The 14,033-nt window shown below is 45.4% G+C and overlaps 1 protein-coding gene across 1 annotated transcript in view; it reads left to right on the top strand.

The window, feature by feature from the left end:
- The window catches only part of BANP (BTG3 associated nuclear protein), a 98,468-nt gene that overhangs the window by 44,725 nt on the left and 39,710 nt on the right, over positions 1 to 14,033 (top strand). Inside the window, exon 9 of the mRNA XM_087827210.1 lies at positions 11,392 to 11,631. Coding sequence (XP_087683336.1) covers positions 11,392 to 11,631 — 240 coding nt within the window. The remainder of the gene's footprint in view (positions 1 to 11,391; positions 11,632 to 14,033) is intronic.

Below are 14,033 nucleotides of genomic sequence, written 5' to 3'. Positions count from 1 at the left end.
ACTCCCAGTTCTCTCTCTTCCCAGCCCCTGGCAACTACTAATCTTCTTTCTGTCTTCGTGGATATGCCTATTATGGACATTTCTTATAAATGAAATCATATAATGTCATCCATGCTGTCGCAGGCATCAATGTATAATTCCTTTTTATGGCTGAATAATATTCTACCATATGGATAAGACTGCATTTTGTTTGTCCATTCATCTGTTGATGGACACTTGGTTGTTTCCACTTTTTGACTGTTATGCATAGTGCCACTGTGAACATTTGTGTACAAGTTTTTGTGTGGCTGTATGTTTTCATTTTTCTTGGGTTGATTGGTACCCAGTCAACCCAAGAAATTGGAGTGTAATTGCTGGGTCAGGGTAACTAGTTTTTCACACATTACATTTGAGGGAAAGAGGGCTACTGCTGATTTTATCCTCAAGGATATTGAATGAAATCACATTTGCAACAATTGCAGGGAAAACTTCTTACTCTTTTTCCATGTGGATTTTGGGTAAATACTCACCAGGTCTAGCAACCTACTTTAGGCCTAACATTTGTTTGGTTTAAACTGCATCAGCTAAGGAACATAACATTTGATAATTTGGGGAGAGTCTAGGGTTATTATAAAAGTAAAAAATTTCATTTTTTATATTTGTTTCTTAATGTGATATGATTAATGTGAAATACATTTCAGTGGGGGGGAACCACAGACTGAAACTAAAATGAACATACAAAAAGGAATCAAAATTTGAGCTTATTAATATTATTAATATCTGTAAGAAAAAATATGGATTTTTTTGTATCTAAGTTCTTTAAATATGAAGTGATACGCTTTGTGTAAAACATTTTTCTTTAGCAAAGTCTTTGAGCAAAGCTTTATAACCACATTTAAAACTAATTGTTTCCATCAAGTGTGACTTTGATGTACAATACAGGTTGTTAGGATTGGGGCAAATTAGAGAAATCTTTCTGATTTTAAATTTCATTTTTATTTTGAAGAAGAGGTTATAAGTCAGGACCATCCTGTTTTATCATTCCATTAGGCAGAAACATTTTGTAATATGTTTCACTGACACTGTCCTTGGGAATGTTTCCCCCAGCAGTTTCAGTGTTACGAGAACTTGGACTGAGCAAGTCTTAGTTGGCACAGTTGTTTAGGGAAGGTGATACAGAGACGGATGGATGGAGTCATCTTTAAGTGACTGCCGCGTATGTGATGTTGGAGGAAGAGGTAATCCATTAATGTCTCCTGTATCAGATTTACTACCGACCTGTAGTGGTATCACCTGTTAAATATTTCTGTGAGATTTATGAATGCACTGAGAATCAGATTAGCTGTCTCCCACCGTGTCCTCCCTTAAGACTAGAGCAACCTGCTCAGCTGGAGAGACTGTCAAGTCACCTAGTTTATATTAGAGAAACATTATTAATGTGCTAAGGGGCCATAGGCTTGTCTTTAGATTGAACCATTTTAGTTCCTAATGAGAGCCCAGAGCTGTAACAATACAGATTTTTCTTATCTTCTCATAAAAATATTTAAGTGCCTAAAGTTTTAGAGACCCACAGGTATCAAAATAGTTACTTCTGAAGAATTCCAAGTGGTTTGCACAAATTGGCATGCTGTTTTATATCAAATTTGGAGTTATTTTATTTATACTGCAAAGGTACTGTATCATTTTATCCCAGTATTTTGTTTAGGCAATCCCATCTGTCCGGGCATGAACTCCATTAGAATAAGAAAGAAGTGTTAACTGTTGAGAGCAGTGAACAGTAAACTTATTTCCTAGTTCTTACTCCTGTCTTCTCTTGGAAGTTTTGGTCTTGGTGTGCTTCTACTTGTGTTGTAGGGAAAGTGTGTTGGGTATAATCCTTCAGAGATTAAGCTGGCTAATTGAGTTGGAGAAACAAATGAGCAGCATGGACCAAAAATGGGATCTGTTGATTAACGAAGGGATTTAGTTAGATTCTTAATGAAGAGTTTAAATCCCTGCTGTGTATGCATTTGGTAATTCTTAGAAAACCTGACTAATCCTGTGTATAAAATGTTGGGTACTTAATTTTAGTAGGAGGGTTGTACTTCAGGTTTAAATTTAATCGTATCAGAGATTTGCCTCATGAATGTCCTGAAGCCCAGTCAGCAAGCTGACTTACATGGTAAATATCTGTGATGTGCTCAGTGGGGAGTGACGAAGTGTAGTCTGGGCGAATCAGTTCCTTTGTGAGGGGTGGTCGGTCACAGTAATGGGAAGTCAAGACCTGTTCTCCGAAATTTCATGGTGCCTGTGGCTATGAAATAAGATCAGTACAAATTGCTGTGTTCACAAAACATTAGCCGTACATATGTAAAGAGGGAAATTTAGCCAAAAACATTTCTTGAGAATATATTTCCATAATTTATTTTACATAAATTTTTTTTGCATAAATTTTGTGTGTGATAACATTAAAACATTTTATTAGCGATCATAAATTGGCTGCTAAGTAAAGGGTTATAGACAGGTTAGTGACCAAAATGTAATCAAATTAATAAAGAGGAACTGGTATAAGAATGTCAGTGGATGTGTGAGCGTGGCTGTGCACTGAATGCTGCACTTGTCCTAGATTAGAGAAAAGGGGCCAAAGGGCGATCTAGAATAGTGCTGGGAGGGTAACATCATTTCAGCCTCTCATGCTGTTTCAGAATGCACAGCATGTGATACTGATTAGGGTCATCCTGCCTGTGCCCAGTGGCTCCCACTCCTTTATGCCAAAGGGTGCTCTTCAACACTTGGTTTAGTTATGGTCGGGCTCAGGACAATATCCGTGGTAAGCAGGCAGGAGTTCAGTGGGAAAGAAGCCCATCTGGCCCTGCCATGCAGTCCAGAATTTGACATCTGGGACAGGGGGTGTCCAGGCCTGAGTAGGTGACCTTGGCCCTCGGTCAATGGTGTGATCATGCTGTTTCTGTGGAAGTGTGCTCATGTCGGCGGGAAAAGAATTGACTCCAGTACCAAAAGCTATTTGTTTTTTCCCTTTTCCTGTATCGTTATTCTGTATGTAAGTCAACCCTGTTGAATTGCCAGTTTAAAAACCCCAAATTATCACTCTGTGTACAGTTTAAAGATGTCACATCACTCTCCAATAAGCATGTGTGTTTGGGCCACAGGTACAAAGTTAACTGTGTCTAAAATCAGAAAACGGCTGTTAGTTTTTATGGGTTTGCCAGAAGGGGTAGAGTGTTATCGACAGTCACTGGAGGTATCACACATGATGAGGTTCACAGTCCGGATGTAAACACCTTTATTTATAAGGGCTCAGTAATTGGTGCCAGATTCTAAGTACTGTGTGATCCAGAGCTGGGAGGACTGGCCCAGCAGGACACCTTTGAAAAGCCTTGTTTGGCTCATTCCCAGTCCTGTCCCTCCCCAGCCTGTGGGGTCCCCTGGTCCCCTTCTCTTTTCATCATTCTGGTCCCTTTCCCCTTCCCACGTGTTCCCCTGTTACATGACTGGGATGAAGATTTTTTTGAAGCATCTGTATATGACATAATAGAAATTTAGCTGGCAGATGGCCAGAGCTCACATGTGAAAAGTGTAGCTTTATTTTTACATAAATAAAAATAGCCCCTGGGATCCTGGAATACCCCAACACAGGATTCTTTATGGGACAGGTAATTGTAAGTAGTATAACAATAAAATGTTTCATGTATTACACATAGGATTCTTAACTTCTACCTTGGGTGGAAGAAATTATTTATTTTCCGTTACAGTGAATGCACGTCCTGGCTCTGGAAACACTTTGAGCCATGATGTATGTAGACGGTAATGCAGCCTGAGAGGTTTCAGGACACTGGCCTGAGATTTCCTGCTCGGTGAATTCTATGTGGATTTATTCTGTATTACCACACATATTTGGACTATGTCTTTTATGTTTTTATGCAGTATGCTGCTTTTGAAATTCATAAACAGTTTGGGCAGGCCTTTACAAAAGCCAGATGAAAATTAGTTTGGGGAATAGATGGAAAATATAACCTGATACCAGCTTATGACCATGAATCCGTTCTCTGAAGACTTGCCTGGAGATGGTAGGAGCTGATCTTGAGGAACTCGATTGACATGAAGTTCATTGTGTTGTGGAATTGACACTATGGTCCGAGCCTTTGAACCCCCCTGAAGCCTTTAGTGAATCAGAAAGTATTGCCTTTTGATTTGTTCCTTATCCTTTGGGTAGAGACTGAAATAGGTCATTAGTTACCTCTCATGGCTACAAAGAACTGAATATATTGTCTTAGTAAAGGCTAAGGGATCGGCTGTGACAGGCAGCTCTCAGCAAGAGTGAGGGCGCATCTAGGAGCAGAGGAAGCATAATGGGAATCTGCAGGCATATCCAAGCAGCACACTTGCAGGAATTGGGCACTTGCTCCCTCTTCCTTTACCCATCAGAACTGTTAATACTGTGGGATATCATGACTCTTGAGGTGTTTTGTGTGACTGGCAGGTGTGACGCCACGGGCCAAGCCACATCATTTTTGGAAAGAGCCAAGGTGGCAGGTTAGGCTTGGTTGGTGCTAGATGGCATTTAGACTGCCCAGCCTTGCACTTTATGAGGTCATTCACACACAAGATATACACAGAAGTGGGTTTTGCTGTTTGCTTTGGAGGAGTAAGGGTACATCATATGGAGTCAGCTTAGCTGTCCACATTTGCTTAGCCGAGAGCCCCTGATTTGCAGTAATGCACGTGAAGTCCTGGTACATAGTAGATGCTGAGTAAATATTGTCTTGTTTTTGCTCCACATGATCCATTCTTATCCTTGGGAGAGAGATTTGTTCCTGGGATAGCAGTATGACTGGAACCAAGGCTGACTGGCATTGGTGGCAGGAATGTGCATCAGGATCTTGAGAATGTGTGTATGTGTGTCAGCAGGTAGGGAGGGAAGCATAACAGCAGTTGGTTGTGTTTCTTGGTTTAAACTTGACCACGAGAATGTATGTGTTCCTCCTTTTCATCTCTGTGCTTTCTCCTGTTCATTTCATTTTCCTGGCACTAAAATGGAACCTCAGAACAAATATGTGTGTTCTGAGCCGTTTTAATGGTAAGAAAATTGCAGTTACTGTTGAAGGGTTTTCACTGTAATAGGTTTTTCAGAAGTGCCAGTTAATTTAATTGAAGATTTAAATGATGGGAATAGAAAGTAAGTTTATTTTTCTTATATTCCAACTGGTAGTTTTCAAATAAAGCTACTAGAATCTTTCTATTGTTTCAGATGCCAAGACTGGACCAAGTAATTTTAGTAAAATAAATATATCCTTTATGAATTGTCAAAAGACGAATTTCTCAAATTTCTCAAATATTTATGTGGGCAGGTACTCTGTCTTGTTTTCCATTTGAAAGACACGATTCATTGTCACTGGGGAGAAGCGGGGATCCAGACTGGGCTCCAGCTCTGAGTCTGAGGTGAGTTAGGGCTGAGTATTTCCAGGGGAGCAGAGCTGAGTCAGCAGGTGCACCCAGCATGACTCGGATGAGAAATGCCCACCCACTGACCCCGGTGAGTCTCTCTTCTTGCCAGGGAGCTCAGAGGTGAGACCCACAGATGATGATGGTGGAGCCCTGGCCCTTTCTTCCCTCTGGGATGGGTCCCCTGTTCCCATGGCGATGCCTTTTTACCTCTGCTGCAGCCTGTGTTTCTTGACTACCTGGTTCAGATTTCTTGCTTGAGAGATGACGACACAACCGCAATTCACAGGGCATTTATGTGACGTTAGGAATGAGTAGGTTATAAATAAGTTATAAAATGCCTTCTAAAATCTTGAGATATTTGATTGGAATAAAGTTTCTGGATAATTTCCTGCATTACCAGAGAAATTTAAGCCATTATTTTCTGTATTAATAAGGGAGGGAAAATAAGGAAAGTTGAGTTTTAGACTAATTTACTTTTTCAGGGGAGGGAACAGTATTCCCTGAAATAACAACTACTGTAGGAGTTTAAAATGATATTGTTTATCTTCCAGAATATTCTAGTTGTAGTTCTGGAAGTCCGTGTACTTAGCACTGCGGACCAGCTTTCGTCCACAGGCAGGAGTTAGCAGGGAGCAGGGTCGTCATGGGACATTGAAGCTGACTTCCTCATGGTGGGCCCAGTGAGGAAAGAACCCTCAATGGTCCACTGAGCCCAACTAAGGTGCCCTCCCCAGTTCACATTTTTCATGCTCCATGCTGGACAGTGGGCTCCTCAGCTGAGAAGGCAATGCTGCACTTTTCACATTGTACCCTTTGGTATTATTACCTTTTGCAACACTGTTAGCAGAGATCATTCTGTGAACTCTGAGTAATTTCTGATTAATCAGTCTTACTGATGATGATGATGATTATTTTTTAAATATGTCTTTATTGATCTCAGAGAGGGGAATGGAGAGGGAGGGAGAGATAGAAACATCAGTAATGACAGAGTCATTGAGTGGCTGCCTCCTACACGTCCCCCACTGGGAGTTGAGCCCACAACCCAGGCATGTGCCCTGACAGAATCGAACCAGGATCTCTTGGATCCTAGATCGATGTTCAACCACTGAGCCATGCCAGCTGGGCAGTGATGATTATTTTTTACATAAAAAGAGGCTAGCTTAACTTTTCATTTGTAAATTTTGTTGTTAATTTAACATCATGTTTTGCCTTCAAAATAATTAAGTTGAATAGACGAAGTCATTTTTTCATTCTTCCTCTTGAATCAGTTTGAAAATATCTGCCTTTACACGTGTGTTTCCTGTGCCTGTGTAAATGTAAAGTCACAATGCTGGCCTGCAGGCATATTTTTTAGATTGTTTTTGGAGCTGTGAGGCTCTTCAGTGGGTGATGTTTGGAGGAAGGATGGCTTTTTCTCCTGCATGTCACTGGTTCAGCACCAGTGCAAAGTATTGGGTTTGGACAAGGTGGAGTGCTCCTAGCACAGGTGTGTGAGCGTCAGAAGCCCCCTTGCTTCCTCCCTGCCTGTGATTCGAGAGCCTGGGCAGGGCCTGTACACCATGGTGCCAGTGGGAGACCTCATGGTGTAGAGGGCATGGCTGTGGTGGAAGGAGAGGATGAGTATGGAGGGCATCCCGATAGGAAGCTGGTTCTCTGGGCTGGAGTAAGAAATAAGTAAACACTGTGAGTTTACAGAGACCTCGAGTTGTCAGCCCTTCTTGACTGAAGGGCTTCCCTGTTGGCATTCCACACGCACACACACACATTCAGTATCACTTTGACAGGATGTTGACTTGCTATTTGGAAAACAACACTGAGCTCTTGTCCAATGTTTACATTGCTTTAAATATGTTATGTAAACATGGAGAGCTTGCTAAGCAGAGTCCGCTTCACTAGTTATTCCTGAAAATGGCCACTCAATCTTTGGCAGTGTTGGTAGTTAGACTGAGAGCTCCAGCACACTGTCTTTGCACTGGCCCGTGTGCAGTGTAACTGCCCATCAGGGAGGCAGGGCAGCATCGCCCAGTACCCCTAGTGGTTCCCTGCGGGCTCACATGGGATTCTCCTGTTCAAACACTTAAGTTTCAATATGCATGGTATCACTAGATACTACCTTTGGTCTGACTGTATTCGCAGTTGGTTAGCATCAGTGCTTGAACGTGGGAAGGTTCAACCACCACAGGCCCTGTCCTGAGACTTAATGCCCATGTGCATGGGTTCTTCCTGGACTGCTAAGTAGCCCAGAAGTGGTCACTTGTGCCCTCTGTTGCTCTGTTTCCCATTCATTTGTTCTCAGCACTGATTGTGTCACTCCCTGTTCAGTCCTCTGTATGCACCTCTTTGCCCAGTTCTTCCTGCTCTGGCCACAGTAGCTCCATATCATTCCCAGAGCACATGGCCCTTCCCAGTCTAGGACATTCGAAATGCTCCCCCATCTGGAACCTTTTCTGTGGTTCTTCCCCAGGGGTGGCTGCTTGCAGTCCCATTGTTACTGAGGCTGGCTCTGGTCTCCATCTAAAGTGGTCAGCTCTGCCCTCTGCTGTGTGACGCTTCCTGCCTTGCAGCTGCCACTTCTCTGTTTACTGTGCCCTCTGTCCCCTCTGCTCATCAGCTCAGTATGGGCAGCTCCTCTGGCTGACTTAGGTTGTCAGATGTCCATGAGATGTATCCGCGAATTTCAGTGTGTTCACTTACAACTTGACCCAGAGCAGTGAGGAGGTGATTCTGAACCAGATGTGGGGAAACTGGCTGGTGAGGCAGCCAGTCACCCAGAGGATCTCAGGAATCCTGCATTCTAGCCAGCTCCTCACTAATCAGCCTCCACTCCTCAGAGACCTCCATCATGCAGTGCTAAACGTCTTCAAGGGGTTCAGCCTCTCAGGCTTGATCTAATTGGAACTCGCAGTATGGTGTGTTTTGGCGGGTTTGGCATCAGGGGACAGAGTTTGTGTCAGGGAGCCTCCCACTGCCAAGGAGAAGCATGGATGGCCTTCCAGCTCATATCCTCCAATCCTCTGGAGTCCTGCTGCTCCTTTAGGTCACTGTGTCTGGGGCACACCTTTGCATCGTGTCCCAAGGACTCTGGCATGAATATTTAGTCCCACTGAGTTCATTAACTGTCTCTAACCATGTTTTGAAACAAAGTATAACTTCCCGGTCCCAGAAGACTCCTGTTTCCGCTTTAGCACCTGCCGTTTTCTCTGTAGCAGCCTCCCTCCCCTCCTCCTCCTTCCCTGTACCTTTTCTCCTCCCACTTCCCTCCCTCTGTTCTCCCTCCCCCTCCCTCCATTTGCTTCCGTGGCTTGACTGCTACAGTTGGAGGGTGGTTCTTTTTCTCTGTTTGGTGTAATTAAGACTGGTTCTGGGTTCACTGACGGTCTAGATCCTGAGCATTAGACTCAGTGCCAGGGGTAGAGTTGCCCAGTCAAGTATTTGTAGATAAATTAATAAGTGCCCCAGAAGTTGGAGCCCTTTTGGCATTCCAGCTAAGACCTCAAGACAGCCCCTCTAGAAGTCCTATCTCATCCATATTTAGATCATGTGTTCATTTTGTTTCTCTGTAGATAGGCTAAATGTAATAGTAGCTGACTGACATTCAGAAAAATGCATATATCTGAGCATATGCTCATGGCACCTCTCCACTTCTAAACCATCGATGTTTCTGGGAAATGATACTGCTTACTCATCTTTTACTCTTAGCTCCAAAAATTAGATTTGTGAGTTGTTTTCTGGCCTTAGCCAAAGCCAGGAGCCTAGCCTCAACCACCCTAAGCAGTTCTTCAATGGCCAATCTGCCCTAGTGACAATGGGGTCATCTTGCCAGGGTTGCCAAGCCTCACCTGATGTTCCTGGAAATCTCATGATTCAGGAGCTCGGCTGGGAGAGGCTGCCTGTGAAGGGGCAGGGTGTAGGAGTCATGGACAGCTAGCCCCTTGGTTTTCTGCTCTGCTCCAGGCCTTTGGCGAAGCTGGCAGGCTGGCCACCCTTTCTGGGGACCTCTCCTGTGGGTGGAAGCTGGAATGTAAATTATCAGAATATTTTATTCTGGGTGTTTCAGAATAAAGTTAATGAGACATTTTGAAGCAATGGTGACTATGGCTGTGACATGACTTGGCAGCCCACAGGCCTAGTGGATACTTAGCAGAAAGCTGGTGTCCCTCTGAGATCCCTGCCAGCCAGAGGGAGGTTCTAACTCCCTGTCAACATTCCTCCCCTCTCACAGTGGTGTATTTGCACAGGGACTATCTCTTGTACCTTAACTTGCTCCCACGTTAGGGTAAGAAGAGATTGTTTGGAAAGCTGCCAAGTTTCCAGGCAGAATTGATAGTTCTTTTTTTCTTTTTTTTTTTTTTTTTTTTTTAAGTATATCTTTATTGATTTCGGAGAGAGGAAGAGAGAGGGGATCTTGCCCACAATGCAGGAATGTGCTCTTACTGGGAATCGAGCCGCGATCTCCTGGATCACAGATTGATGCTTAACCGCCAAGCCATGCCAGCTGGGCCAGAATTGATAGTTCTTAAGTGCAGTGCTTCTCCTGTGTGGGAGGGAGAGTTACCCACCTCATTGCCCTCCCTCCTCTCTCTCTACATCAGCCACACACCTGACCCGTGATTATCACTGTGGCCTTTCTGAAGGTAGAGAAAGTGGGATCCTTCCCACATATGAATGTTGAGCTCTGGTGTTTACATTTTAGACTACCCTTGAGAAAGACAAAGGCTGGGGAATGTAGATGCAAGGCTTGGGGGGTGTTCATTCTGTTATTAGTGACCTTTGAGATTTTAAAATCACAAATGGTGCATTCCACAGGGTTATTGGAAGGAACAAGTGACAGGAAAGGAAATTTGGTCATGAGGAGAGGAAGGGATCATGATGCTCTGAGCAGGAGGTTGGAAGGTGTTTCTGATCTGTATACTTCCAGGTTCACTGCTGGGAGGTCAGGGGAGCGAGGGAGGGAGTGAAGGTCACACAGCAGGACAGTGGGAGGACTCAGATTGAGGAGAGGAGTGTGGGCAGCTTAGCATCCCCTGAGCCCTTTATTCATGCTGAGCTGGCTGCCGCCCAAGTCCTCAGCAGGTCAGAACAACAGCTTACATCATGTAAATAGCTTGTCTCATTTAAGATGTACCCAGCTTCCAAGTGGCCTCTTCTCGGAGCAGTTTTCCAAGTGGAGACTTGAGTCACAGAGTCTTCTAAACACAGGATTGCGCATTGGTTCTCATCTGGAGATGAAACACTGCTTGTGATTGTCCTGTACTGATGGTGCAGATTCACAGTCAGAACCTGAGCAAGTTTGTTCTGCAAGTTGCCTCCCTCCCTAATCCCTGATGTTGGCACTCTCAGCCCACTCTAATTTGCTGCCCCTCCAGATGTGGGGTGAACTTGAAAATAAACACAAGTCTTTCTAAAAGCTCTTTACCCTGCTGGAGTTGTAAAGAGAATCCAGGTTTTGAGACTAGAGCTTGTCCAGTGTCACCTCTTCTAGACACACAGGCCTGTGTGTGTCAGGTCCAGGCAGCATTGTCATCTGGCACTGAGGGGTCTCTGCAGCCACCTGTTATCAGACTTGTGAGCTCTGGGCAAGCTGTTGGGTGGAGAACATGCCGACAACACACAGCCCTCTGCCTTCGTGAGTTAACAAGGTGGGCTTAGCCCTAGGGAAGCCAGTTTCCCAAGCAGAAGAATATTTACATGTTACAACATGTTGCATTAATCTCCCTGAGATGGATAAACAGAAACCTAGGCCTATCCTTTGGGAATGATGTCCTCATTTCTGTTCTTGATCGGACATAAGATCCCACATTGTTTGGTGACCACAGGAATTGCCCTAGCCCTCCTGGCTGACACTTAGGAAGTTGGGAAAGTGATTTGTTGACCAGACCCCATGGATCTTTCTTGTGTGCATTTGAGCTGAATACTGGGCCCTTTGGAGTGTGTGAGCTTGTCTGAGACTCCCCTTCTCTCTTTCAGAGGACTACCCCAACGGCACCTGGCTGGGAGACGAGAACAACCCTGAGATGCGGGTGCGCTGTGCCATCATCCCCTCTGATATGCTGCACATCAGCACCAACTGCCGCACAGCCGAGAAGATGGCGCTGACACTGCTGGACTACCTCTTTCACCGGGAGGTGCAGGCTGTCTCCAACCTCTCGGGCCAGGGGAAGCACGGCAAGAAGCAGCTCGACCCCCTCACCATCTATGGCATCCGGTGTAAGTGTGGGCTGCTGCTTCTCTGCTCACCTCTCTAAGGAAAGACCTGGCTGGAGGGTGGGCCCTGTGAGGCAGGGTTTCCGGGATGAGTCAGACCTCCATTGTTGGGGTGGAGAGGATGCTGGCATCAGAACTAGTCACAGAGCAAGGAGAGTGATTTCTGGTTTGAGCATTTCATTTAGTAACTTGCTTGGTGCCCAGCCCATGGAATAGACAATGGGAGTGTGGGCCTTTCAGACCCTGAGAATTATTTTGAGTAGGTTACTGAGAAACTGCTTGTGCAACCAGCTGCCATCAGCCCTTCAGGTGGGGATAAAGCAGTTTTCAGAACAGTGTTGCAGGAGTTGGCAGACTTTTCCCAAGGGACATGCAGTTGATATGCTGGCTGCGGGCTTAGGGTCTGTGTTGTGAACTACTCAGTCTGAAACAGCCACAGACCAGATGTAAACAAGTAGGCATGGCTGTGTTCCATAAATGTGACTTTCAGAAGCAGACAGGGGCATGCCGACTGTCTACCAACCCATGCTTTAGAGCATGATGCCTAGTGCAGAGGGCACTACTCAGATCTGATGGGACAAATGTATGTGCAACCTTAGAACACATGGGTTGGCATGGTGATGGGATACCATGTGACAGTGTATGACAGCATAACCCATAGTGCAAGGTGCTGTTGGGATGTAAAGATGAACAAGAAGTAGTTCCCAACTGCACAGTATGCAGTCAGATACATGTGAACAGCCACAGCCCAACAGTGTGTCACAGGGAGGCTGACCATGCTGCAGTGGTCTGCCCTGACGGAGAACAGTGCATATGCAAAGGCTCTGAGAGTGGCCTGGATCAGGCCTAGCATTGTGCAGGTCTGATGGCCTCTGGGTAGTGGGCCACTGTTCCCATAGGGAGTCATAGGGCTACCTGCAAGCAGTGCTGATGATTTGGAGAGGTGCCTTGGAACATAGGTACAGGCTGTGACACACAGGTTGTTAGGCAGAGGCTTGGAGAACATTCTATAGGAGTGGTGGGGAAGCTGGGCAGGTGGTACTCAGAGCAGAAGCACATGGGGGTGGGATGGGGATGGGGATGGGAATGGGGATGGGGATGAGTGGACATGGCTGTGCTCAGGGAGTCCGAGTGATGTAGGGAAGGCCCAGCATGGTCAGAATGGACAAGTCGTATTTCCCTGCACACGGGGAAGTTGGCCGCCTTCTGAGCTCTCCCTCCTTTAGAACCATTGCAAATTGCTGCCTTCTCACTATTAAAATCCAGGTGGAATTTTGAAAGGTTAAAAGTATTGGACTTTTTTCCTTTTGGCCCTGTTTAATCTGTATTGCTGATTGTTATTCAAAACAACAAATGAAACGAATGAATGGATCAAACTACTGAGCCCTGAGCTTGAACAGTGGCCAGTGTGGGCATTGGCTACTTTGTCATGCCCACCTGAGTCTCTGCTGCCTCTGCAGACTGGGTGACACGGACATCTTCAGTAATCCTCAGACAGCTATCTTCTCCCGGTGTCTTTGTTTTCACATGGCCGTCTTCTCCGTGTTTCTATTGTCAGCTGGATGTCTTCTCCCTGTGTCTCCATCATTACACAGCCATGTTGTCCCTGAGCCTCTGTTGTCACATGGCCATCTTCTCCCTGTGTCTCCTCCTCTCCTTATAAGGCTACCCGTCATAATGGATTTAGAGCCTACTGTACTCCAGTGTGACCTCATCTTAATGTAATTAATCACATCTGCAAAGACCCTATTTCTAAGGGAGGTCACATTCTGAGGTCCTGGGAAGGACAGAATTTTGAGGGACATCTCAGCACAGTACACAGGGCCTGGGTTTTTTAGACCTTTGGTCATCAAATGTTGTGTCTCACACAGTTTCTCGGTGGGGCAGGGGGGGCACCACAGGGATTTGGGGATGCTGAGGCACTCATTTGAATGTAGAGCTGGGCGGAAGCTTTGGTCAGTGTGGGCTAGTGGTGAGAAGGGGCCCGTGAGATGCAGAACTGTTGGGAGCCCGCTCACAGGCACGCAGTGCTTGGAGAGGCCTGACGGCAGCGTTGGGCTCTCCTGTAAACTGAGGAGCTGTCACTGCATTACACTTATTGGCCACTGCATGGGGAGAAGAGCCTAACCTGGCCTTGAGGCTAGGACATGCTGGATGTACGAAGTGCATGGTGCATCAGAGGCATGCTGACCCCACCACTTGAGGGAGCATGCCGGCCAGTTTTCCCCCACTCAGAGAGCTGAAGATTTCTGTTGTTTTTCTAGGCCAGTCACTATGAATTCAAGAGTGTAATTTTAAGAAATAAATTGCTGGCACTCAGTTTTTTACTTCTTTTTCTCCTTGAACTTGAGATTACATTAGCAGCGATAGTGTTTTTCATTCCTTTGTGACTGATAAGCCCATGC

This window comes from Miniopterus natalensis, chromosome 18 (genome assembly GCF_054644295.1).
Source record: "Miniopterus natalensis isolate mMinNat1 chromosome 18, mMinNat1.hap1, whole genome shotgun sequence".
NCBI classification, from domain to species: Eukaryota; Metazoa; Chordata; class Mammalia; order Chiroptera; family Miniopteridae; genus Miniopterus; species Miniopterus natalensis.
Note: the sequence above shows the minus strand (reverse complement) of the source record. Positions and strands in the feature narration are given on the sequence as shown.